General features: G+C 42.5%; 1 protein-coding gene across 5 annotated transcripts in view; it reads right to left on the reverse strand.

Annotated features, from left to right (window-relative positions):
- LOC121290309 (galactosylgalactosylxylosylprotein 3-beta-glucuronosyltransferase 1-like) overlaps positions 1 to 27695 on the reverse strand; it is a 166080-nt gene that overhangs the window by 14615 nt on the left and 123770 nt on the right. For 4 of the 5 annotated variants that reach the window (XM_041210621.1, XM_041210622.1, XM_041210624.1 and 1 more), the window contains 3 exons: positions 25853 to 26379; positions 24547 to 24843; positions 9961 to 10074 (listed from right to left, as the gene is read on the reverse strand). In XM_041210621.1, coding sequence (XP_041066555.1) covers positions 9988 to 10074; positions 24547 to 24843; positions 25853 to 26379 — 911 coding nt within the window. In that variant the 3' untranslated portion in view covers positions 9961 to 9987. Of the gene's footprint in view, positions 1 to 3399; positions 3492 to 9960; positions 10075 to 24546; positions 24844 to 25852; positions 26380 to 27695 lie in introns of those variants that run through there. The other variant, XM_041210623.1, reaches the window with a different exon arrangement.

The raw sequence follows: 27695 nt of genomic DNA on the forward strand, positions 1-27695 counted from the left end.
AAAGGACATGGCAGCATTGCAGGGCAGCTACTTAGATAATGATATCCAGAGTGGCAGGAAGGGACGGCGTGTACAAACATAAAAAAAGCAGTAAATAGAGTCAAAGGGGGGAAAAATGGTAAAAAGGCAAAATGAATGGCTTTTTACTTAAATGCATATAGTATTCAGAACAAAATAAATGAATTAGTGGCACAAATAGAGGTTAATGGGTATGATCTTATAGCCATTATGGAGACATGGTTACAAAGAGATCAAAACTGGAGACTAAATATTCAGGGGGTATGTGACTTTTTGAATGGTCAGGCAGGAAGGAAAGGGCGGTGGGGTAGCTTTGTTAGTACGAGATGGAATAAGTACAATATTAAGAAATGATCTTGGATCAGAAGATGTGGAATCCATATTGGTGGAGGTAAGAAATAAAAAGGGGAAGAAGACACTGGTGGGAGTAGTCTATGGGCCCCCTAACAGTCGCTATGCTATAGGACAGAGAATAAATCAGGAGATAATGAGGATGTGTAAAAAAGCAGTATATTAATCATGGGTGACTTTGATCTTCATGTAGATTGGGAAAATCAAATTGGCAGAGGTAGCCATGAGTGTATTCGGAACTGTTTCCTAGACTAATATGTTGTGGTTCGAACCAGGCATCAGGCTATTTTGGATCTGTTAATGTGTAATGAGGCAGGTTTAATAAATGATCTCAGAGTAAAAGATCCCCTAGGAAACAGTGACCATAACATAGTGGAATTTAGAATTCAGTTTGAGAGTGAGAAACTTAGTTTGGAAACAACTGCGCTAAGCTTAAATAAGGGTAATTACAAAGGAATGAGGGCAGAGTTGGTTGGAGTGGACTGGGAAAGGAGATTAGCAGAAAAGATGGTTGATGAACAATGGCAAACATTTAAGAAAATAGTTCATGACTCAGAACAAAGATATATCCCAGTGAGGAAGAAGGATTATAGGATTGGGATAAACCAACCATGGTTACCCAAGGAAGTTCAGGTTAGTATCAAAGTGAGAGAAAAAACATACAATGTGGCAAAGATTAGTTGTAAACCAGAGGATTGGGAAAATTTTAATAACCAACAAAAGATGACCAAAAAAAATTGAGAGGGAGAAAATAAACTTTGAGGGTAAACTGGCAAGTAATATTAAAACAGACAGTAATAACGTCTTTAAATACCTACATCAATCTTCACGGTAGCAGACACTAATAGCATTCCAAAAATACTAAATAATCAAGGGGCAAACGTGGGGGCGGGGGGGAGTGGGGGGCGGTGGGGTGGTGGTGGAAATAAATACAATAACTATCACTAGAGAAAAAGTACCAGGGAAACTAATGGGGCTAAAGGCTGATAAATCCCCTGGACCTGATGGGTTGCATCCTAGGATATTAAAGGAAGCAGCTGCAGAGATAGCAGATGTACTGGTAGTAATCTTTCAAGAATCCTTAGATTCTGGAAAAGTCCCAAAGGATTGGAAACCTGCCAATGTAACACCCTTATTCAAAAAGTGAAGGAGATAAAAAAACAGGTAACTACAAGCCAGTTAACAACATCTGTTTCATTGAGAAAATGTTAAAGTCTATTATAAAGGATGTAATAGCATAGCATTTAGAAATGCATAATATAATCAAACAGAATCAGCATGGCTTCATGAAGGGGAAATCATGCCTGACAAGTTTATTAGAATTCTTTTAGGAGGGAACAAGTGAGATAAAGGGGAATCAGTAGATGTAATATATTTGGATTTCCAAAAGGTGTTTGATAAAGTACCACACATAAGGCTACTTAATAAGATAAGAGCCCATAGTGTTGGGGGTAGTATACTAACATTGATTGAGGTCTGGTTAACTAATAGAAGACAGAGGGATGGAATATGGAGGGCATTTTCAGGATGGCAACCTGTAACTAGTGGAGTGCCACAGGGATCAGTGCTGGGGCCACAATTATTTACAATATATATTAATGACTTGGATGCAGGAAATGAATGTACTATTGCTAAGTTTGCAGATGAAACAAAAATAGGTGGGAAGGCAAGAGATGAGGATGACACAAGAAGTCCACAGAGGGATATGGACAGGTTAAGTGAGTGGGCAAAAACTTGGCAGATGGAAAATAATGTGGGAAAATGTGAGGTTATGCATATTGGCAGGAAGAATAGAAGAGTTGAATATTATTTAAATGGAGAAAGACTGAAGAAAGCTACAGCACAGAGGGGTTTGGGAGTCCTCGTGCATGAGTCACAAAAAGCTAGCATGCAAGTTCAGCAGGTAATAGGGAAGGCAAATGGAATGTTGGCCTTTAGTTCAAAGGGAATGGAGTATAAAAATAGGGGAATCTTGCTAAAACAATACAAGGCACTAGTTAGACCACACCTCGAATACTGTAAACAGTTTTAGTCCCCGTATCTAAGGAAAGATATACTGGCATTGGAGGCATTCCAGGAAGATTCACTAGATTGATTTCAGGGATAGAGGGATTTTCTTATGAGGAGAGGTTGAGTTGGTTGGGTCTGTACTCATTGGAGTTTAGAAGAATGAGAGGCAATCTTATTGAAACATATAAGATTCTTAGGGGACTTTACAGGGTAGATGCTGAGAGCTTGTTTCCCCTTGTGGGAGAGTCTAGGACCAGAGGGCATAGTCTCAGAGTAAGGAGGCGCCCATTTAAAACAGAGTTCAGGAGGAATTTCTTCTCTCAGAGGGTAGTCAATCTGTGGAATTCTTTACCACAGAGGTCTGGGTTGTTAAGTATATTTAAGGTTGAGATGGACAGATTTTTAATAAGGGAATCAAGGGTTATGGGGAAAAGGCAGGAAAGTGGAGTTGAGGATTATCAGATCAGCCATGATCTCATTGAATGGCGGAGCATTCGACGGGCCGAATGGCCTAATTCTGCTCCTATGTCTTTTGGTCTTATGGTCTAACTCAGTGTTTCCATTGAATTTAATTTACAGGCGACTGAAGGGAAATTTCACTCCCCCCTCACCCCCCCAAATTCCCAGTTCCTTCTTGAGGCTGGAGCTGAATCTGGTCTTCAAATTTACCTGAAACATTTCATAGTTTTGAAAGAATTCAAATGCTGTTTAAAAACAAATACATTAAAAATAGGGCTACACGCAATGCAAAACCAGTGAGAGCTAATTTATCATTCATACAGGAATACTGGAAATTAAGCACGAGTTAAAAGGAACTACTGATCTAGCTGTTCACAAAGCAATCACCATGAGGTGAAAGCAAAATTGCATCACTTAATCTCTGTAAAACATTTTTGTTTTTAATGTGTAAATCATGAATACCTAAAGTGTGCTGTCATGGAACCCATGACACAGGATGCTTTTAATAAACCAAAATGAATGGCCATAAGAACATAAGGAATCAGCATAGCAGACCATATAGTCCATTGAGCTTGCTCTGCCATCCAATATAATCATGGCTGACCTTCGACTTCGACTCCATCTTCACTCCCATTCCCCAAATCCCTTGATTTCTTGGAGAGACAAAAAAATCTGTCAACTGGAGCCTTAAATATGCTCAACAATGAAGCATCCACAAGCCTCTCGGGTAGAGAATTCCAAAGATTCACAACCCTTTGAGCAAAGAAATTTCTCCCCATTTCAGTCCTAAATGTCACCCTTATCCCGAGACTGTGCCCTTGTGTTCTAGACCCCCCAGCCAGTGGAAACAACTTCTTCATGTCTATCCTGTCAAGACCCTTCAGGTCACCTCTCCTTCTTCTAAATTCCAAAGAACAGGCCCAATTTATTCAGCCTCTCATCACAGGGCTACACTCTCATCTCGAGATCAATCTAGTGAACATTTGCTGTACCGCCTCCAATGCAAATATATCCTTCCTTAAGTATGGGGCTGCATTTTACATGCCCCTGCTGGGCGTATTTTTCTTTGGGGGTGGGGGGGCACATAAAATATGGCAGGTGCCCACCCCTACCACCTTCCCACCCACCCCCGAGCTCACCCCCATAATATAGGAAATTGACAGCCCACCTGCCATATTAAATTGGTAATCAAGGATCAATTAGGCTTGCTACCAAACCAATTGACCCTGATAATATGCTGCCCACGCCGTAAAACACTTGGCCTGGGCTGCAGGGCAGGAGTGGGCAGCCCATGTTTTTAAATAAACTCTTCAAAGGACAAGAAGGAAGCTGGGGGTGGTGAGGTTTTATCTTTGGGGATTGCTCTGTATGGATCAGGAGTGGCCCCCTAAGATAGAACCCCACATTCTCTCCCTACCTGGCTGCTGCCTTAAACCCACGCTCCCCACCACCCCCCCCCCAACTCTCCCGCACTCAGCTTATCCCAACCTGCCCAACCCCTCCCCGCTCGAATCCCTGGACCTGCATGTTTCTGGGGATCTATGCACTTTCTTCTTGTTTCCTGGTGCAGTTCCAGTAGCGCCCACTAATGAGCTCTTGGTGCTGTCGGGACTGATGAAGCTGCTGGCCAATCCAATCCACTTGAAAGGTATGCAGAAGTCACAGAATGATGAGTAACATGGTTTAGGCTTCCCATTTGTTAACAGTTAACAGGTACACAATCCATTTCCTGTGACCTTATTTACTAACAGTGGAGGATTTTATTCCTTTCCTGCTCTTTCCTCCTTTACTATTTGAATTATGTGCCCTTTGTTCTCTCAACCCATGTCTTGTTGGTCTTTCCTGGGGGTAACTTTGGGCAAAAACTGAAAACAGATCCTAAATGAGTGCCATGTTAATGAGACAACCCCTTTGTGAATGTGTGGGTTTAACAAACAATATTTGAGCTAACTGACCCTCATCCTAATTTAAATGTGCCTGGAGACTTGATACTGCAAGTATAGCACTGAAGAGCAGATTAGACACAATTTTCTTGGAGCTGTACATGTGGCCTGCACTCACCAGCTTCCACTGAAGGTATGGTGTGTGCTGGCTAGGAGAAAAGCCAATGTAGAAGAATGTGCCAGGGACCTAGAGAAAGGGTACCCAGATTCTCTGGTGCAGGACCGGAGGTTCTAATGGAGGCACAAAGGAGGAGGGATGTCCTCTACCCACAGGGCAGAAGGAGGCCACAGTGGCAGTTAATATACCAGGTGTGGGAGGAGATGATACCCAGGAGCCCTGGCACCAGGACATGGCTCTCTTGCTGCAGGAAATTTAATGACTTGACATAAGTGGGCAAGCTAAGATCACCAAGGCACCAGATCACCACCAGCATCACAATCTCAACCACACTTCATGCACCATCTAACTGTACAGTGACATTCACACACCCAATAGTGTTGCATTTTTACAGGCATTACTCACACCCCAAACACCTTTCCCAGCTCTTCAGCCATGAGGCATCACACATATGCAAGCACTCCTCTGAACACGCTCATTCACAATCAGGACTCTGTATTTTCCAGTGCAAGATAGCAGGTAACAGGCAGCAACAGTACTTGGCCATTGAAAGTCAACTGCACTCCCCTGGGGGAGACAGCGCTCATATTATTTTATAATAATTTTACATTGGTTTAAATAGCAGGGGTTTAAAATGGAGGTTGCATTTGTTTTGTTAAGTACAAATGGTGAACCAAAGGCATGCCATCTATTCTTAAATTAGGCAAGGATGCTGTCCACTATTTAGTTGATAAAAAAAGTTTCCTTTGATGAGTGGCTCAGCAGGTTTTAAATGCTAATGGCTGGAACATTTTGACAAATGGAAATGTAATTTCTCTTTACTGGCTGGTTTTACAACAAACAGGTTGAATGTGATGGAGAAGCTTCCAGTTATAAATCATTATCCCATTGGCTGCCAGAGTGTAAGAAATGATGCCATTGTTGAGTAGATCAAAAGAAATGGCTTTACATCTCCATGGAGTGGATGACCTATTTCTGATTGATTTAAACTTTAAAATTAAAAAAAATTGAAAAGGTTCTCTCATGTAAGTGTCGTGCTGTTTAGTTTTAGCCTGTGTTGTTTTGCTTCTGTGTATCATTTCATGTGTAAATCATCTGGAACAATGGTTCAGCCTGTGTAATATACCATTTTCCCTCAGTTTTATGGAAAACAGGAGATGCGGTAGGCTCTTCATGTAGGGTCCAGTTTACTTTTAATTACTGTATTAGCCCTGGACTGTGCAATTTCAAATTTGGAGAAAATTATGCTGATAGGTAGTCCACTGTGGAGATGTAAAGCCATTTCTTTTGATCTACTCAATGGTGGCATCATTTCTTACACTCTGGCAGCCAATGGGATAATGACTTATAACTGGAAGCTTCTCCATCACATTCAACCTGTTTGTTGTAAAACCAGCCAGTAAAGAGAAATTACATTTCCATCTGCCAATATGTTCCAGCCATTAGCATTTAAAACCTATCAAAGGAAATTATGCTGCTGGCTTCTATTCATGATGGAAACTGGCATCCATTTATGGAGTGTTACAAACCACAATGTAACTACACCTGTATATCAGTGTAACTGGCATCCATTTATGAAGCATTACAAACCACAATGTAACTTCTCTGGGAAGGGAGCTGAGCCACAACAGTAAGTGGGATAATAATTTGTTTTGATATGATTTATGTCATTGCATGAAATGAATGAAGTTTCACTAAACACTTTCACAAGACATGAAGACCAATCATCTCATCCCCAGGACATCAATACAGGAGTTCCTCAGAGTTGTGTCCTAGGCCCAAACATCTTCAGCCGTTTCATCAATGACTTCCCTCCACCATAAGGTCAGAAGTGGGGATGTTCGCTGATGATTGCACAGTGTCCAGTACCACTTACATTTCCTCAGATACTGAAGCAGTCTGGGTCTGCATGCAGCAAGAACCAGACAACTTTCAGGCTTGGGTTGATAAGTAGCAAGCAGTATTCAGGTCACAAAGATGCAAGGCAATTGCCATCTCTAACATGAAAGAACCCTCTCCCCATGGCATTCAATGACATTACTACTGCTAAATCACCCACGATCAACCAGACACATAACTGGGCTAGTCCAGTGTGGCTACAAGAGCAGATCAGAGAGTAGGAATTCTGAAGTGAATATCTCATCTCCTGACTCCCCAAAGCCTGTCCACCTTCTACATGGCACAAGTCAGGAGTGTGATGGAATACTTTCTACTTGCCTGGAATGAGTGCAACTTCGACACCATCCAGGACAAAGCATTCTGTTTGATTGGTACTCTATCCACCACCTCAAACATGCACTCCCTCTGCCACAGTCACACAGCAGCAGCAGTGCAGCAATTTGTCAAGCCTCCATCGACAGCACCTTCCAAATCCATGACCTCTTCCACCTAGAAGCACAGGGTCAGCAGATGCGTGGGAACACCACCACTTGCAAGTTCCTCTGCAAGCTACACGCCATCCTGACTTGGAACTATATCGCCGTTGCTTCACTGCTGCTTGGTCAAGATCCTGGAACTCCCTCCCTAACAGCACTGTGGGTGTGCCTACACCACAGAGACTGCAGCAGTTCAAGAAGGCAGCTCACCACCACCTTCTCAAAGGCAATTGGTGATAGACAACAAATGCCAGGCCTGCCAGCGGTGTTTGCATCCCATGAATAAATAAAAAAATTAGTTCCAATCAATCTTTATATACAAACAGGTATTGGCACTTCATACCTTATTATGGACTTGCCAAGTAATAAATGGCATTTATTCGCAAGGAGATAAATATCAGCTTCTTTAAAATTTATCTTTTAAAAGTGAGCTAAATTTTACATTCCTCAAGGTGAGGGATGGATATCTGATGAGAGAATGAAACATTTTTCAATTTATCATGCACAATGTTGGAATGAGCTGATGAAGAGAGGTTCCTTCACTGCATCGCAATAATGTATCCTCACTTCATGCTCATATCAATCATTCCCAAACATCTCAATTTCACTTCACGGAGCTATTCAGTCAGACAACTAATTTCATGCCAAGTACTGGCATGGCGGCAGGCTTGTACTGTGGACTAGTTTTGAATCATGAATGAATCGAGATTGTTCGAAACCGATTGTAATGAAAGTACAATAATTTTCATAATATTATTGTGATTTACTGTAAAAGTAGGTTAATAGTGGGTTTTGGATAGTTTCCCTGTGAGTGGGATTCAATTGAATTGGAGACAGCTGGTCTGGAGGCTTTGACTCATTAAAAGAAGCTAGGTTTGAAATGCTAAAAAAGCAAACATGGCGGAAGTCTTAGAATGTGAGGTGAGGAGTATTTGCATTTTTAGATAATTCAGGGCAGTCTGAATTTCAAAGAGATGGTAGGATGTTACACTTAGCCAGAGAAGCTAGGCCAAGCAGTGTGTTTATTTTTCCCAAAAGTTACTGCTAATATTAGCACCATGAAACAAATTATATTATGAGAAAGGTAAAGTTCCAAAGACATATGGGAACAATGGAAATTACATTAAAAGAGAGAAACATGCATAAAGGAGAAGAGGCTATGTGTTAGGAAAGGTATTGTAAGATCTCTCAGAAGTATGAAAAGCCTCCAGTATTTGTCGTTAAGCTTGTTGTCTGCAGAAACTGAATCTGGGAAAAGCCATTTTGAATTCTACTGCCCAGGCTATTGTGGTAACATGTTGGCATCTGTTTATAATCTATTTTTACTGTTGCCTTAGCAGGGGTGTAACTGGAAGTCAGATTAATTAGAGGTTTTAGGAGTTATTATAGTAGTAATTTGTAGCCTTATGTATGTGCTTGAAATCTTTTCCTTTTTAATAAATCTTTAATTTAGTTTTCTAAAAAAAATCTCTAAAGTCTTGGTGAACTTATTACTACTGAATTCAGAGCACGCATCTCGAAATAAAATACAAATTGTAAAACCGTTGTGATCACGTGATCAAGTTTCCCTTGTTGATTTGATCTGCCTGACACACATCATCTGCCGGTCACAACATTGATGCGTTTTACAATGTTGAATCTCATCTGAGATTTAATCCTGAGTGGGTTAGATTCAGATCCAAATTCCAGAGGCTTGAAGAGATTTAACCCACGGAGGCATCCAGCATATAATTTATATCGCTGTTCTGTATAGCATTCAGGAATTGCCAGGTGTCTAGATGTCCCTGGGACTTAGATGGTGTTGTTGAACAGCTAGAATTCTGAAAATGCTTGTCCACTGTGCAGATGGTTTATTCCCTTCCAACCTCACATCTCAAGGTCCACATTCCCTCTCAGTTCACTCATGTGATTGTAGATTAAAGTGTTTATCCCTTGGGAGGCATTGTTAGGAGATGATGTAATTCCAGCCTCACCAACAGTCGGAAACTGGTCTACTCCGTGTAGTAAAATTAAACTAGCCTTGCCTCTCAAGAGCACTTCTTGATTTAGTCTCCGCAATGTGAAGAGAGAGAAAATGATGCCAAAGAGCCAGTAAATACAAAGGCATCTTGGGAGCTAAAGGAGAGCTACATTGGATAGGAATAGGTAATAGACATCAGAGGCAGGGAGGAAGGGTAATCAGAGTTGAATATGTGATCTAAGACACAGACTTATTGGGGAATAAACAGTGTCAGTTCCCAGGTCTGCCACTCCGCAAAGTAAGTTGAAATCAAGAGTTGAAATGTTCAGTTGTGTTACCAGAATGATCTCCAGGCAATGCTCTGACAGCATTTAATTCATGTTGGAAAATTGAAGAATACTCGATGGTGCTCATTCATTTCTCGTTTGGGCATGTTAAACTTGTTCAGAATGCGTATCTAAAAATGGTTAATATTAAACTTTTCATTTAATGCTCCTTTAATTTCAAGATGAATCTAACCTGTGCTTTAGTAAAACCCTAATACAACTATAGTTTTAATTTCTTTAAATACATGATGAGTTTGGATAAATTCAGATTCAACGATATTCTGTTCAGGATTGTCACTCTACCAGTTCCATTATCTCCCATATAGACCAAAAGGGAATGTTTGTTAGAAAAATAGTTAAATATTAACTATTGAGCCTGCTGCAATAAAATGGGACTTACAGAAAATGCCTCCCATTTCAGTGCAGTTCACACCTCCACTCTTGGATCAGTGAATCCATTTCTTCCTTCGTTTATTAGAACTGGTTTTTCAGTCCGAGTGTGCCACACAAGGATCTGTAAAACAATCATCACATAAAACAATGACAACATTAACACTTTACTGTGTGCACTGTGACACTAGCAAGACACACATGAATTATTGGGAGAGGTTCCTGCCATTTGCATTTGTTAGACTGGGCATTTGGGGTTTTCCAGTGACCTGTCCACCAACGTCTATTTTTCTACCTTCTCTGTGCCTGATAATTGGAAACCAAGTGTTATTAATGTTATTAAAGGTCAGTAAAGCAAATGCTAATCCCATTGCTAGCTCCAACACTAGTGTTCCCATTTGGTTTTTATCTTGGCAAAATATCACATATCTAACGTGTGTGGACCTGGGTCCAATTTTAGTTTATTTGCATGAGCAAACATTTAAATAACATACCTGTCCACATAAATATAGTACAGTGAAATTATGGTGTGTGAATGTTTAAATCCCCCCCTCCAAAAAAGTACAATACATAGAAATTCATATACCAATAGATCATGTGGTGTGTAACAGCTGCATTTAGGCATTAAAACTTGTAACAAAATCGACAGCTGTTAAATAATTTGATTTTTTTAACAAACTGTTCTTTATTTCTCACTGAACAGTCTCTGAAGAATGGCTGGGAAAAATACAATGGGGTATTGTTATATTTAAAGCTGTGTACAGCAGTTGTCCTTAATGTCTTTTTATAGGCTAGGCCAGCATTTGTTGCCCATCCCTAGCAGTCCTTGAGAAAGTGATGGTGAGCCGCCTTCTTGAACCGCTGGAGTCCATGTGGCGTAGCTACACCTACAGTGCTGTTAGGAAGGGAGTTCCAGGATTTTGGAATGAAATTTTGGTATTAAATTCCTTTGGTTTATATCTGATTTGATGATGCTTTGAGGGTATCTATCAATCTTACTTTTTTGTAACTTGCAAGTTACTTGCAAGTAATCAGAATTTTGCATCCAGTATTTTGTATAAAATATAGGAACATAGATCCATGATTAAGACATTCAGTCTTTCAAGCCTGTTCCGCCATTTATTTGGATCTTGCTTGATCTATACCTCAATTCCATTTAAATGGCTATGAACCATATTCCTTGATTATCTTTACTGAACAAAAAGTTGTCAATCTCATTATTTTACATTTCAATTGACCTAGCATCTACAATATTTTGGGGAGAGAGTTCCAAATTTCTATTACCCTTTCTGTGAAAAGGTGTTTCCTGATTTCACTCCATAATGTCCTCGCTCTGTTTTTAACATTATGTCCATTTGTTCTGAAATTCCCCAGCAGTGGTAGTAGTTAGTCTGCGTCTACTCTTCAAATCCCTTTACTTGATTAGATCACCCTTCAACCTTCTAAACTCAAGAGAATACAAGCCAAATTATACAATGAGTGGAGGGCGGCATGTCAGGAACAGCACCAGGCATACCAAAAAATGAGGTGTCAACCTGGTGAAGTTACAACACAGGATGACTTGCATGCCAAACAGGATAAGCAGCAAGTGATAGAGCAATTCCATACCAATGGATCAAATCCAAGCTCTGCAGTCTTGCTACATCCAGTTGTGAATGGTGGTGGACAATTAAACAACACTGGGGGAGGAGGCTCCACAAATATCCCATTCTCAATGATGGAAGAGCCCAGCACAGCAGTGCAAAAGATAAGGCTAAAGTATTTGCAGCAATCTTCAGCCAGGAGTGCCGAGTGGATGATCCATCTCGGCCTCCTCCAAAGGTCCCCAGCATCACAGATGCCAGTCTTCAGCCAATTCGATTCACTCCACGTGATATCAAGAAAAGGCTGAGGGCACTGGATATTGAAAAGACTTTATGCCCTGACAATATTCCGGTAATAGTGCTGAAGGCTTGTGCTCCAGAACTTACGGCGCGCCTAGCCAAGCTGTTCCAGTACAGCTAAAACACTGGCATCTATCTGGCAATGTAGAAAATTGCCCAGGTATGTCCTGTACTCAAAAAGGACAAATCCAACCTGGCCAATTACTGCCCCATTGGTCTATTCTCGATTATCAGTAAAGCAATAGAAGGGGTCATCAACAGTGCTATGAAGCTGCCCTTGCTTAGCAATAACCTGCTCACAGATGTTCACTTTGGGTTCCGCTGGGGCCACTCAGCTCCTCACCTCATTACAACCTTGGTTCAAATATGGACAAAAGAGTTGAATGCCAGAGGTGAGGTGAGAGCGACTGGCCTTGACATCAAGGCAACATTTGACCAAGCGTGGCATCAAGGAGCCCTAACAAAATTGGAGTCAACAGGAATCGGGGGAAAACTCTTCGCTAGTTGGGGTCATATCTAGCACAAAGGAAGATGGTTGTAGTTTTTGGAGGTTAATCATCTCAGTTCCAGGACATCACTGCAGGAGTTCCTCAGGGCAGTGTCCTAGGCCCAACCATCTTCAGCTGCTTCATCAATGACCTTCCTTCCATCATAAGGTCTGAAGTGGGGATATTCATTGAAGTTTGTACAAAATTCAAATGACTCCTCAGATAGTGAAGCAGTCCATGTCAAAATGCTGCAAGACCTGGTAATATCCGCGCTTGAGTTGACAAGTGGCAAGTAACATTCAAGCCACACGTGCCAGGCACGACCATCTCCAACAAGGGACAATCTAACCATCACCCCTTGACATTCATTGGCATTACTATCGCTGAATCCTCCACTATCAACATCCTGGAGTTTACAATTGATCAGAAACTGAACTGGACCAGCCATGCTCCAAAAGCAGGACAGAGGCTAGGAACCCTGCAGTGAGTAACTCACCTCCTGACTCCCCAAAGCCTGAGAACCATTCACAAGGCACAAGTCAGGAGTGTGATGGAATATTCTCCACTTGCCTGGATAAATGCAGTTCCAACAACACTCAAGAAGCTTGACACCATCCGGGACAAAGCAGCCCGCTTGATTGACACCCCATCCACAAACATTTACTCCCTCCACCACTGACGCACAGTGGCAGCAATATACCATCTACAAGATGCACTGCAGACACTCACCAAGTGTCCTTTGATAGCACCTTCCAAACTCACGACCTCAACCATCTGGAAGGACAAGTGCAACAGACACAAGGGAACACCAGCACCTGGAAATTCCCCTCCAAGCCACTCACCATCCTGACTTGGAAGTATATCGCTGTTCCTTCACTGCCGCTGGGTCAAAATTCTGGAACTCCCACCCTAACAGTACTTTGGGTGCACCTACACCACATGGAATGCAGCGCTTCAAGAAGGCAACTCACCACCATGTTCTCAAAGGCAATTAGGGATGGGCAATAAATTCTGGCTTAGCCAGCAACACACACATTCCATGAATGAATAAAAAAAAAGCAAACCCTGTTACAGGTACAGTGGACAAAATCTTGTTGAGGCATTGAGGGTCTTGCCTGCCGGCCGGAGACCTGGTGAGAGATTATGCTGCCTCTTTTCGGGAGGGCCTGCCAAACCACAAGCCAATCAGGCAGCCTTGAGGCCACCCACCTGCCTGCCCCTGCAATCAAGACCCGGAAGGCACAAATCTTGCCTAGCGACAGCTGCTGGCTAATTAGAGGCCAACAGCTCTTGTGCCCAGCAGCGCCACTGGGGAGGCCATTGCTGCTGTCAGAAAGATAGGCATTTGGGTCCTTGGGTTGCAGGGCAAACCAGGCCACATGTAAGTGATGTTGGGGGTCGTAGGCTTCTTGGGGGATGAAGATTGTGGGGAGAGGGGTGCAGGGGGGTCAAAAGCAAGGCAGGGGCTTGGCTCTCAGTAGGTTCCCCCTTCCTGATCGAGACTTTATCAGGCAATGAGTGCCTTTGATCAAGGGCCCCCCCCACCCCACTCCCTGCCCCCCCAAGGTGGCAAGCTGGCCACACACACCATTTTACCTGCGGAGCATGCTGCATGGCCACAGTCCCACCTGCAGGTAGGTTAATACAAGCGGCGGTGGGGTGAGACCCTCCAGTGGTCATTAATTGGCCACTTAAGGGCCTCAATAGGCGAAGATGGGAATGTGGCAGGTTCTGGTACCACCATCCCACCTAATTACATGCCCTTCCCATCTTCAAGCTTGCCACCAGCGAGAACAGAAACTTCCGTCCAGTGTTTCAAAGCCAGCAACCTTGGGACGGAGTTTGTGCCAGATTTCTGATCTGGCCAGATTTTGGGCTGTGCGGCTCAGGTCAGGTGGTTTGGACCATCTGAGTCAGATAGTTTGGGCCGAACTGGGTCGGGTGGGGTCACTTGGGCCATGGGAAAAGACAGAAATGCAGAGCTGATAGCAAGTCGGCACTCCACCGCGCCAAACAGCAACTAACTGTAAAAGCCGGTAAGTTATTTTACTCACCTAATAATAATTAAAATTCATGTAAGTCGTTTTTTTTAAATCGCGTTTTCGGACATCCCCAATTTTCAGATCACCGGATTTGAGAGACTGTACCTGTATTATTCTGGTGAACCTGCACTGTACCCCTTCCATGGCCAAGATATCTTTCCAGCGAACTGGTGGCCAAAACTGAACATGGTATTGTTGTCTGACCAAGGCTTTGCATTACGGAAGCATAACTTCTTCCCTTTGCATTCTAGTCCCCTTGCTTTAAAGGCCAATAGCATTTTGGATTACTTTTTGTACCCATGCATGACTTTTTTAGTGATTTGGGGATTTGGAAACCTAAATCACTTTCATCCTCCACATGCTCTGAGGGCGGGATTATCCAGCCTCACCCACCACCAGGATCATCCGGTCCCGCCGACAGTCAATGGACTTTTGTCCGGGCTGCCGAATCTCCCGCGGCAGGTCTTGCCATGACAGGGCCGGAAAATCCCAGCCCCAGTTCCTGACCATTAAGGAAATATTTCATTTTGTCTGTCTCTGATCCAAAGTGCATGGCTGTACAATTCACTGCGTTGAATTCTATCAGCCATAGTTCTGCCTAGTCTCGTAGTCTATGATCCTTTGGCATTTCCCATTCCCATCTATAGAGCTTGCCCTGCTTCTCAATTTAGTGCCATCTGCAAACTTGGATATACAACTCTCTATTTCTTCATCCCAGTATTAACATACATGATAAAAGGCTACAGCCCCAGTACAGGTTGCTGGGGAACACCACGATACATCCCACCAATCAGAGATCATTTCCTTTATTCCCTGTTTCCTACCTCCCAACCAATTAGCTCCAAGAGTAAGAAACTGCAGAGGTGGCAGGGGTCCCATTGGCAGAACCCAGAGAGGAGAGCAGCCTGCTTCAGCAGGTGGTGGGACCCAGGGCCACATTTTGCTGGCAGCAGCCAATTAAGTGACTGCTGTTAGGGCTGCTAAGCCTATTAAGAACATGGTCCACACCCCAGACCTGCTAGTCCAATCAGAGGGCTGGAAAATCAGCAGCCTCAGCAACACCACCACTGGTGGTGGAGTCATTGTTAGGGCTGCACCTGAAAGATGAGAGTACATCAATGTCCATGCTTGGCCTAAATAGCCAAGTGGTTATGGAACTGGGCTTGTAACCCCAAGATCAAGAGTTCAAATCTCACAATGGCAAACTATGAAATAATGTAACTTCATCTGAAACAGATGGAAACATGTTTGTACTTGAGCTTGGCCTAAATAGCCAAGTGGTTATGGTACTGGGTTTGTAACCCCAAGATCAAGAGTTCAAATCTCACAATGGCAAACTATGAAACAATGTAACTTCATCTGAAACAGATGGAAATGGGTTTGTACTCGAAAGAGCTACATCTTCTAACGCCGAGTGCAGTGCTTGGCCTAAATAGCCAAGTGGTTATGGTACTGGGTTTGTAACCCCAAGATCAAGAGTTCAAATCTCACAATGGCAAAATATGAAACAATGTAACTTCATCTGAAACAGATGGAAACGGGTTTGTACTCAAAGAGTTACTCTTCCTCCCCAGCTTGACCTAAATAGCCAAGTGGTTATGGCACTGGGCTTGTAACCCCAAGAACTGTGCCTGATTTATCCCAAAAGCTTGGCCTAAATAGCCAAGTGGTTATGGTACTGGGTTTGTAACCCCAAGATCAAGAGTTCAAATCTCACAATGGGCAAACAATGTAACTTCATCTGAATAGGAACAGATGGAAACGGGTTTGTACTCAAAAGAGTTACATCTTGAGCTTGGCCTAAATAGCCAAGTGGTTATGGTACTGGGTTTGTAACCCTAAGATCAAGAGTTCAAATCTCACAATGGCAAAACTATGAAACAATGTAACTTCATCTGAAACAGATGGAAATGGATTTAAAAGATTATCAAGAGTTCAAATCTCACAATGGCAAACTGTGAAACAATGTAACTTCATCTGAAACAGATGGAAATGGATTTAAAAGATTATCAAGAGTTCAAATCTCACAATGGCAAACTATGAAACAATGTAACTTCATCTGAATAGGAACAGATGGAAACGTGTTTGTACTCGAAAGAGTTACATCAATGTCCATGTGCCTCCCAAGTCAGGTAAGTGGGGTTTAGGGGTGCCAGGGCCAGGCAGGCAGGCACCGGTCTCAGGCACCACCCCCAATGCCTTCCTGTGCCATTTTGCCAGCCGTCCCGCTGCCCAACCCTTTGCCAATGTGCCCAGAAAGTTGCAGCCTAGAAGTGAACAATGTTAAAAGTGCAACTTGTAAATCACGTATATGGCCTGATTTTTAATGGAGATTGATTTGTTGCAGGTTTGTAGACCAGATTTGAAATATATATTCCCTTCATGTCATAATGTTCTCATTAGATTTTTAGAAGAAAAATTTAGAAGGATAACGACTGTTTCTCCCAACTGTACTCCCAGTTTAAGAAAAAGCATGCTTATCCATGACTGTTATACTCAAAATAGCACACATTCATCGCACGACTAAAAGCAGCAGTGTGTGCAAAGGCTACAATCGTTCAGGTAGGTGGATACTGAATCTGTGCCACTTCCTGAACGACCACTTGTAGGAACAGTCTTTAGACATCACTGTCCTTCCTATAGCACGTTCAGTTACAGTTCTCAATCTAATCAATGAGTAGGCTACTTCCAGCCTCTAAGAGGAAATATCATAAGGGTAAGTTACTATTTGATTCACGGAATCTTTCAGCAGGGAATTGATGTATGCCCAACACTGCATCAATGGGATGGTACATTATTTGAAATTACATAGAATCTACAGCACAGAAACAGTCCATTCAGCCCAACTGGTCTATGCTGGCTTTTATGCTTCATATGAGTCATTAAATTTGGCAGGCAGCAGCAGCAAAGCCAAAGGCAGCTTAGTCGCTAGCAAATTGCATTGTTTTGTGGAGTTAATTGAATTAGTGATTGGACTTATGCTGCTATTCAGACATCATCCAATACTTAAACAATGAAATCAAATAAATTTTGAATGCTTCCATGTGCAGATGCTAGCTGACCCCAGCCTTAAGCTAATACATGTTAAATGATCACTTCCTTGAGTGTGCCTACAATTCATAGAAACGCTGCAGATTTTTTAAATTCTTTCATGAGATATTATTAGTAAGGAGGGAACTTGCAAGTGGTGGTGTTCCCATGCATCTGCTGCCCTTGTCCTTCAAGGTAGTAGAAGTCGTGGACTGGGAAGGAGCCGTTGAAGGAGGCTTAGTGAGTTGCTGCAGTGCATCTTGTAGAAGGTAAACACTTCTGCCACTGTGTATCAGTGGTGGAGGTAGTGAATTTTTAAGATAGTGGATGGGATGCCGATCAAGTGTGCTGCTTTGCCCTGGATATTTTCAAGCTTATTGAGTGTTGTTGGAGCTAAGCAAGTGGAGAGTATTCCATCACACTCCTGACTTGTGCCTTGTAGATGGGCGGACAAACTTTGGGGAGATAGGAGGTGAGTTACTTGCCACAGGATTCCTAGCCTCTGACCTGCTCTTATAGCCACAGTGTTATATGGCTGGTCCAGTTCAGTTTCTGGTCAATAGTAACCCCCCAGGATGTTGCTGGTGGGGCATTCAGCAATGGTAATGCCATTGAATGTCAAAGGACGATGTTTAGGTTCTCTCTTGTTGGAGATGGTCATTGCCTGGCACTTGTGTAACATATTATTTGCAACTTATCAGCCCAAACCTGGATATTGTCTGTTAGTATGTGAGAAGTTGCGAATGGTACTGAACATTGTCATCAGCAAACATCCTGATTTCTGATCTTATGATGGTGAGAGGCAGCTGAATGGTTGGACTTAGGACACTACCCTGAGGAACTCCTGCAGCGATGTCCTGGAATTAGGATGATTGACCTCCAATATCCACAACCATCTTCCTTTGTGCTAGGTATGACTCCAACCAGTGGAGGATTTTCCCCCTGATTCCCGTTGACTTTAATTTTGTTAGGACTCCTTGATGCCACACTCAGTCAAATGCTGCCTTGATGTCAAGGGCAGACACTCTCAACTCAGCTTTTGAGTTTAGCTCTTTTGTCCATGTTTGAACCAAGGCTGTAATGAGGTCAGGAACTGAATGGCCCATGTGGAACCCGAACTGAGTGTCAGTGAGCAGGTTATTGCTAAGTACCGTTTATTTACCGTCAATGACACCTTCTATCACTTTGCTGACGATTGAGAGTAGACAGAATGGGCGGTATTTGGCCAGGTTGGATTTGTTCTGCCTTTTGTCAACAGAATATACCTGGGCAACTTTTCACATTGTCAAGTAGATGCCAGTGTTGAAATGGTACTGGAACAACTTGGCTAAGGAGCGGATAGTTCTGAAGCACAAGTCTTCAGGTCTACTGCCAGGATGTTTACATAGATTTTGCAGTATCTAGTGCCTTCAATCATTTCTTGATAACAGGTGGAGTGAATTGAATTGGCTGAAGACTGGCATCTGTGATGCTGGGGACCTCCAGAGGAGGCCAGAGGTTGAAGATGGCACTGATGTGCTGTGCTCCTTCATCATTAAGGATGGAGATATTTGTGGGGTGTCCTCCTCTCGTGAGTTGTTTAATTGTCCACCACCATTCATGACTGGATGTGGCAGGACTGCAGAGCTTAGATGTTATCCGTTGTTTGTGGGGTTGCTAAACTCTGTCTATCACATGTGGTTTCTGCTATTTGGCATGCATGTAGTCCTGCGTTGTAACTTCACCAGGCTGACACCTCATTTTTAGGTATGCTTGATGCTGCTCCTGGCATGCCCTCCTGCACTCTTCATTGAATCAGGGTGGATCCCTTGGCTTGATGATAATCATAAAATGATAAGATCATAAGAAATAGAAGCAGGAGTAGGTCATCTGGCCCCTTGAGTCTGCTGCAACATTCAATAAGATCATGTTTGATCTGAATGTGGCCTCAACTCCACTTTCCTCCCTACCTGTTATAACCCTTGACTCCCTTGTTGATCAAAAGTGTGTCTAAACCAGCACCATTGCTCTCTGTCGAAGAGAATTCCAAAGACTAAAGAATTCCAAAACCATCTAAGAGAAGAAATTCCTCCTCATCTCTGTATGAAATGGGAGACCACATATTTTTAAACTGTGCCACCTTGTTCTAGTCTCCCCCATGAAGGGTAACATCCTTTCAGCATCTACCCTGTCAAGCCCCCACAGAATCTTTTATGTTTCAATAAGACCACCTCTTATTCTTCTAAACTCCAATGATTATAGGCCCAACCTACTCAACATTTCCTCGTAAGACAACCTCTTCATCCCAGGAATCAGCCTAGTGAACTTTCTTTGAACTGCTTCCAAGGTAAGTATTTTCCTTCTTATGTAAGGATACGAAAACTGTACACTATGCTCCAGGTACAGTCTCACCATACTCCTGTACAGTTACAGCATGAATTCCCTACTTTTATATTCCATCCCTCTTGTATAAAAGGCCAACATTCCATTTGCCTCCCTAATTACTTGTTGTACCTGCACGCTAACTTTTTGGGATTCATGCACAAGGACACCCAGATCCCTCTGTGCGGCAGCATTCTGCAGTCTCTCTCCATTTAAATAATATTCTATTTTTCCATTCTTCCTGCCAAAGTGGACAACCTCACATTTTCCCACTTTACACTCCATCTGCTAATTTTTTGCCCAGTCACGTAACCTATCTATTGTCCTTTGCAGACTCGCTAACCACCCCCCGCTAATAGAAGCAAAGTCGGAGGGGAGCCAACTTGCTTCATGCGAGCTTGCCCCACAGCCATAATGCGCTGCGGGTGGGCTAACTAGCCTTCCAGTGGGATTTCCGCCCTTCACTCCTCTCGGGAGCTGCTGGCCAATCCAATTGGCCAGCAGCTCCAACAGTCCCGGCAGTGCCAAGTGCGTATTTGTGGGCATTGCTGGGACTGTAAGCAGGCCCAAGAAGAAGGCACAATGGACCCTGGAGCAAGCTAAGTCCTGGGAATATGGCAGAGAGTGCTTGGGCAGTTTAGGTACGGGGCGGGTGAGGGGGTGGTGGGTTTAGGTGAGTAGGCTGTTAGGAAGAAAGGGGGAAGGGGGAATGCACAAAGGCCACACCACCATCCCTGCACCGCACCCCGCCCCCCCAGACAGTACCCCTCCCCTCTTTCCTGCTCTTTTACCAAGTTTAAAAAAAATTGCCTGCCCACTTCTTCTTGAATGCCCACACTAAACGTGTTATGCGTAGGCCGTGTATTATTGAGGTCAATTGGCTTGTCAACAAGCTCAACTGACCCTTGATTATTTGTTTCAATATGGTGGGCAGGCTGCCAATTTCGGTGCCCACTCACCTCCCATGTTACAGGGGTGAGCTCATGCGTGGGCAAGAAGGGGCGGGATTGGCATCCATTGGTGTGTTTTCAGTGGGATGGCACATAAAATCCAGTCCTTTATATCCTATGCATAACTTGCTTTCCTATCTATCTTTGTATCATTAGCAAATTTGGCTACAATATAGCCAGTCCCTTCCTCCCAGACAGTTATATGGATCATAAATAGTTGATGCCCCACCATTGATCCCTGTGGCACTCCACTAGTTACAGTTTGCCAATCTGTAAAAGACCCATTTATGCATAATCTCTGTTTCCTGTTAGTTAACCAATCATCTATCCATGCTAATATATCACCCCCAACACCGTGAACTCTTCTTTAGTAACCTCTTATGTGGCAACTTACTGAATGCCTTTTGGAAATCCAATAACACTACATCTACTGGCACTCCTTCATCCACCTTGCTTGTTACATCCTCAAAGAACTCTAATAGATTTATCAAACATGATTTCTCTTTCACAGAACCATGTTGACTCTACCTCATTGTATTATGATCTTTTAATTGTCCTATTATCTCCTTAATAATAGATTCTAGCATTTTCCCAATAACACATGTTAGTCTAACTTGCCCATATTTTCTTGCTTTGTGACTCTCCCTTTTCTTGAATAGAAGGTTTACATTTGTGGTTTTCCAATCTGCTGGAACCTTTCCAAAATCTATGGAAATTTGGAAGATTACCACCAAATACATCCACTATCTCAGCACCACTTCTTTTGGGACCCTAGGTTGAAGGCCATCATGTCCAGGGGGACTTGTCAGCCTTTAGTCCCATTAGTTTACCCAGTACCTTTGCTCTGGTTATCATTATCGTTATAAGTTTCTCTGTCCCTTTTGCCTCTTGATCTTTCTACTATTCTTGGGATGCTTTTTATGTCTTCTGCTGTGAAGACAGATACAAAATACTTGTGTAAAGTCTCTGCCATTTCCTTGTTTCCCATTCTTAATTCCCCAGTCTCATCCTCTAAGAAACCAATGCTCCCTTTAGCTACACTTTTCCTTTTTATATACTTGCAGAAGATTTTAGTGCCTGTTTTTATATTTTTTTAATTGCTTTATTGTCACTCTTTATTGTTTGAGCCATTCTTTGCTGGTTTCTAAAACTTTCCCAGTCTTCTAGCTTACTACAAATCTTTGTAGCATTGCATGCCTTTTCTTTCAATTTGATACCATTTTTACCTTCTTTCGTTAGGCACAGATAGTGTATCCTTCTCATAGAGCTTTTCTCTCTCAATGGAACACAGCTTTGCTGACTGTTATGAATTATCTTCTTATATGTCTGTCACTACTTTCTACCATCTTACCTTTTAACCTATTTTCCCACCCCATTTTAGTCAACTCTATCTTCATATCTTTATAATTGCCTTCTTTTAATTTTAAGACACTAATTTTACACCCATATTTCTCACCTTCAAACTGCAAGTGAAATTATATCATGTTATGATCACACTTGCCTAGAGGATCCATTACTATGAGGTCATAAGTAATCTTGCCTCAATACAGAGGTGTAAAGTAGATTGCTCCCTGATTTGTTTCAAACCATATTGCTCTCGGAAACTATCCAAAATACAGCCCATGAATTCATCGTCCCGCATATACTCTATGAACTCATCATCCAGCTATCTTTGCCAATTTTTATTTGGAAAATATTTATGAAGATTAAAATTGCCCATGATTGTTGCAGTACCTTTCTTACAAACCCATATTATCTAATGATTTATACTCTGTCTTAGTGTAGCTACTGTTCAGGGGTCTTCTTTCTTTGTTATTTAATACATCCATGCAAACAGGTTGTACACTTTGATTTTCCGAACCAAGATCATTTCTCACTACTGTACTGATCTCAACCTTTATTAACAGAACTACCCAACCCTTTCCCTTTCTTCCTGTCCATCTGAAATATCAAATATCCTTGAATATTCAGATCCCAGCCTTGGTCACTGTGCAACTACATCATAAGGTTACCATTTGTGGTTGCATACAATTCTGCTGCTACTGATGGCCACAACACCACATGGATGCTGAATTTTGAGTTGCTAGATCTATGCTGTATCTATCCCATCCACCACGGTGGTAGTGCACACAACACATTGAATGGTATCTTCAGTGTGAAGACAGGACTTCATCTCCTCAAGAACAGTGCAGTGGTCCCTCCTACCAAATCTGTTATGGACACATGTATTTCCGACATATAAATGCATGAGGACAAGGTCTGGATGGTTTTATTCTCTTATTGGTTCTCTCACCACCTCCCATAGGCCCAGTCTGGCAAATATGTCCTTCAGGACTCGGCTAGCTTGGTCAATAGTGTGGTTACCAAGCCAATCTTTGTGATGGCATTGAAGTCCCCCACCCAGAGTACATGCTGTTCCCTTGTCACCCTCAATGCTTCTTTCAAGTGGTGTTCAACATAGAGGAGTACTGATTCATCAAGCTGAGGGAGGGCGGTAGGTGGTTTGACCCGATGCCATGAGACTTCATGGAGGTCCAAAGTCAACATTGAGGAGATGTCCAGAGCAACTTTCTCCCAACTGTATACCACTGTGCCATCACCTCTGCTGGATATGTCCTGTCCTACCAGCACATGTGGTGATGGAGGAGTCTAGGACATTGGCTGTAAGATATGATTCTGTGAATATGATAGCCTGAGGCTATCTCTTGACTTGTCTGTGGGACAGCTCTCCCAATTTTGGCACAAGCCCTCAAAAGTTAGGAGGGAGGACTTTGCGGGGCTGGGTGCACCATTGTCATTTCCAGTGTTTAGCTTGATGCTGGGTGGTCCATCCAGTTTTATCCCTTTTTGACTTTTCTGCAGCGGCTTGGTACAATTGGGTGGTTGGCTATGTCATTTCAGAGGGCATTTAAGAGTCAACCACATTGCTATGGATCTAGAGTCGGAGGCCAGATAAGGATAGATTTCATTCAGGATATTAGTATACTACAATGGGTTTTTGCAACAATTGATGATAGTTTCATGGTCAACTTCACTGGGAGTGACTTTCAATTCCAGGTATATTATATCAATTGACTTTATTCATTAATTAAGTTTGAATTCCAGCAGTTGCCACAGTAATACTTGAACCTGCATACCCACAACATTAGCCTGGCCCTCTGGATTACTAGTCCAGTGACATTACCATTGCACCACCATCTCTCTCTGCATTGCCAAGCTCTTTGAGGAGATGAGGAAGGTCTGCAGCTATAAGGCTATGCCATGCAATCATGGTGCATGACACTTTGCCATAATGTGCCTGATAAGGGCTGGGTTGAAATTTGTTGAGGGCCATGCCTAAAACAGCTAGAATCAACCTTTCAGCTACTGTCTTACCTGCTGGTTATTGTATACATCAGTTAATGGCTATTAAACCACTGCAGAAAAGTGAAACTCTTCTTATAAAGGCAAATTGGCATAGACCAGCATAATGACAGAAAGCTAACAGTAGAACACACTTGGGGTTCCATGTGAGGAATGCTTTCAATAATGGAAAGCAAAGCTCAAAGAGGTAGCACATTGTTTTTGACTACTAAACACACCATTCATACCGCTAATGCTATTCCTGGTGCAATGGGAGGTAAACATCCATCACACACTTCACTTCTGTGTTTTCCCATAAGTTTACTTTACACATTGACTCAAAACCTGCAGTGCAAGTGGGCAGTAATGCTCTTTACTCTGACTGAGTTTCCGTGTACAATATGTTGATTCTAGTTTATAGAGTGATACACGCCCCTCAGGTTTGGTTGAGAAAGAATAAACTCTGTGTTAATTAAATCCCAACTGCAACGTTACTCTACTTTAGTGCAATTTGAAGCTTTCGGCTCCAGCTCTGTTAAAGTTACAAGTTCCCGCAACAAGCTGGTCTCCTGGTATCCTCCCTTGACTCCATACAGCTGGAAGTTGGCTGAAGATTTCATCAGTATTAGCTTAACATTAATGGCAAACCCTGCCATATCAATAGCAAAAGGTCTATTTGGGTCAAAGACAGTTTTCCACCCGACGACTTTTCCTGCAGTGTTCACTTTGGGAGACTCAAATAGCAGTCCACCAACGAAAGCCACAGGCCATACTGAAACCTTTTTTGTAAATCGCATCTGAAAAATATAAATAAGAGGATGAATTATCTACACTTTGCAATGGGTGCTTTATCCAAGCTGTCTGTTTTATTAGAGTTGATAAGATTTTGCTGCTTGAAATTGTAAAATTAAAAACAAACTATAATTTGAATCTCCTTAGCAAGTCTGTTAACTTAGCAACCCAGGGCTGACAGTACATCTGTCTCTGATGCTTGTGGCTGCTTATCCCCTTCTTGACTATTTTAAGTCTTACAACTATTCAAAGATTGTTTGGTTTGCCCCGTATCACCTAGCCTATTCATCTCTATTCATCACCTTTTCATCTCTAAATTGTTATTTCTTATTTCAATAAAAGCTGCTGAATCTACACTTATTGAGAGGTGTTAATTTGTCCCTATAAATACTGATTTCTGATAGTGAATTCTGTCCAAACATGACGCGACTCTGACTTTCACTGTCACTTCCAATAATTAGCATCAAAACAATCAAATTATATTTGCATTATTTTCTCCTGAAATTAGCCCTCTGGATTCATTCCAGCTTCATTAGTAATGATAATTAGGATGGATGTTTGAATCCAAACATAACTCCAAAGTCATGTTTAATATTCACTCTTCCAGAGCTAAACTTTATAGCATGCAATGGAATTCCTCTCCATAACCATAAGCTAACATTGATGAAACTCTCACTCAAGAGACCCAAATGTTAGCAAAGTCAAGGACTTAAATTCAACTTTCTATTCAGGAACTCAACACTGCAGCCTATAACTACTTACCTGTCCCTTCCTTATTGTTCAATTAACACTAGTAGTTTTTAAAAAAATAAATAAATGGTTAAAATAACAAATTTGCATGACTAGCCTTACTAATAGGAATAAGCTACCCGTACTTGTTAGACGTTCATTATGTCTAATACAAAATACAGTGACTGTGATGAACAAAGGCTATAAATCAACAGTCACTCCAGAACATAAAACTTAAAAACCTCAGCTTTGATACAAAGATTGTCTTAGGTAAAAAGGAAGCACCTCCTCAAAGAGTTCCAAACTGTAAGTGTTGTCATCATCAGCAAAGTAAACCACGCCCTCTGATGAGTCATTAGGGCTCAATCTGTCTCTCAGCCAGCGCAGACCCAAGTTTCGTTGCAAAGTCCCCCTAGGAGTGCGAGAAGATGATTTACTGAGGCCTAGCTTCACGCTTTTTGGGCTTTGTACGTTCAAGTGGGTGAAGTTCAATCCACTCTTTTCTAGCAGCAGTGCTACTAAGCCGGTCCTCCGAGGAGAGTCCTCAACCACAATCCAATGCAGGTTCTGTATGTGGAGGAAAGTGTTAGCTAGCCTGGTCAGTTCTGCTTTCTGAACTGGTCTAGTATAGGTTGGTGTTATGACATAGATGGTTGGTAAAGACTGGGACCACTGGGGTGGTCTTGTGTATATGTATTCCAGTTTGATGACCTGCTGAGTAAGTGTTGTATCCTGGTGTACGCAGCCACCTTGTTCCTCTTTGTTTTGCGAGCTGTTGACAAGTGCTCTTTTAGTTCCATTGTCTGGCTCCTCTGAAAAGGAAGAAATAAGAAATATTCAAGTTATTTGCTGGGGTCTTGTGTCTTTCAATAAACAGAATCCTTAATGGAAATGCAAATTGCTGCAGATGCTGGGGTTCTGAAATACAAACAAAAAATGCTGGAAATACTCAGCAGGTCAGGCAGCAACTGTGGAGAGAAACAGGGTCAATGCTTCAGGGCGAGATGACCTGTCATCAGAACTGAAGAAAGAAAGAAAAGCAATAGGTTTTAAGCCGGTGGAGGGGGCATGTGGCAGGGAGAACAAAAGAAAAGGTCAGTGATAGGGTGGAGGGCAGGAGAGATTAAAAAACAAAAGATTTCATAATGCAAAAATCAAAGAGAGTGTTTGTTTTTAGCATAGTTAATGGAATGTCTTTCATTCCATCTGAGTTTAAGAAAGCAATGAGCTATTATGGACCCAATGTTTTTGTCGCATCCTCAGCTTTCTCTTCTGTTATTATCTAGGGGGAGGTTTATGCTGTGAGGCAAGGCCCCACGAGGAATGGATTGGAATGTCATGATTTCATTTTAATCTGCAGGCAGCAGACTCTGGACTAGATTTGAACATAGGTACCAAGAGGTGAAAAGATTCTGACCAACTCACTGTACCACCCAGCCCCATTCATATTAGTATATGACTGAGTGGGAGAATAGCTATTCTGTAGGTATTTAAGACTGAACTGTGGGAGCCACTCTGTTATTGTGTACAAAACACATTGGTACATGCATGTGTAGAATGGTGCCCTGAATTCTGGGACAGGAGGAAGCATTTGACTGAGTGTGGCATCAAGGAGCCCCTAGTAAAGTTGAAGTCAATGGGAATCAAAGGGAAAACTCTCCACTGGCTGGAGTCATACCTAGGTTGTGGTTATTGGAGGTCAATCATCTCAGTACCAGGACATCACTGCAGGAGTTCCTCAGGGCAGTATCCGAGGCCCTACCATTTTCAGCTACTTCATCAATGATCATCCCTTCATCATAAGGTCAAAAGTGGGAAGGTAAGTTGCTGATTGCAGTGTTCAGTTCCATTCACAACACCTCAAGTCATGAAAAAGTCTATGCCTGCATGTATCAAGGCCGGGATAACTTTCAGGCTTGGGCTGATAAGTAGCAAGTAACATTCACACCATACAATTGCCAGGCAAAGAACATCTCCAACAAGAGAGAAGTTAACCATCTCCCCTTGACATTCAGTGGCAATACTGAATCCTCCATGATCAACATCGGGGGGTGTCACGATTGACCAGGAACTTAACTCCACCTCATCCTTCTGGACTTGACTGCAGCCTTTGACATGGTTAACCACA

The sequence above is a fragment of the Carcharodon carcharias genome, chromosome 18 (assembly GCF_017639515.1).
Source record: "Carcharodon carcharias isolate sCarCar2 chromosome 18, sCarCar2.pri, whole genome shotgun sequence".
Classification (NCBI taxonomy): Eukaryota; Metazoa; Chordata; class Chondrichthyes; order Lamniformes; family Lamnidae; genus Carcharodon; species Carcharodon carcharias.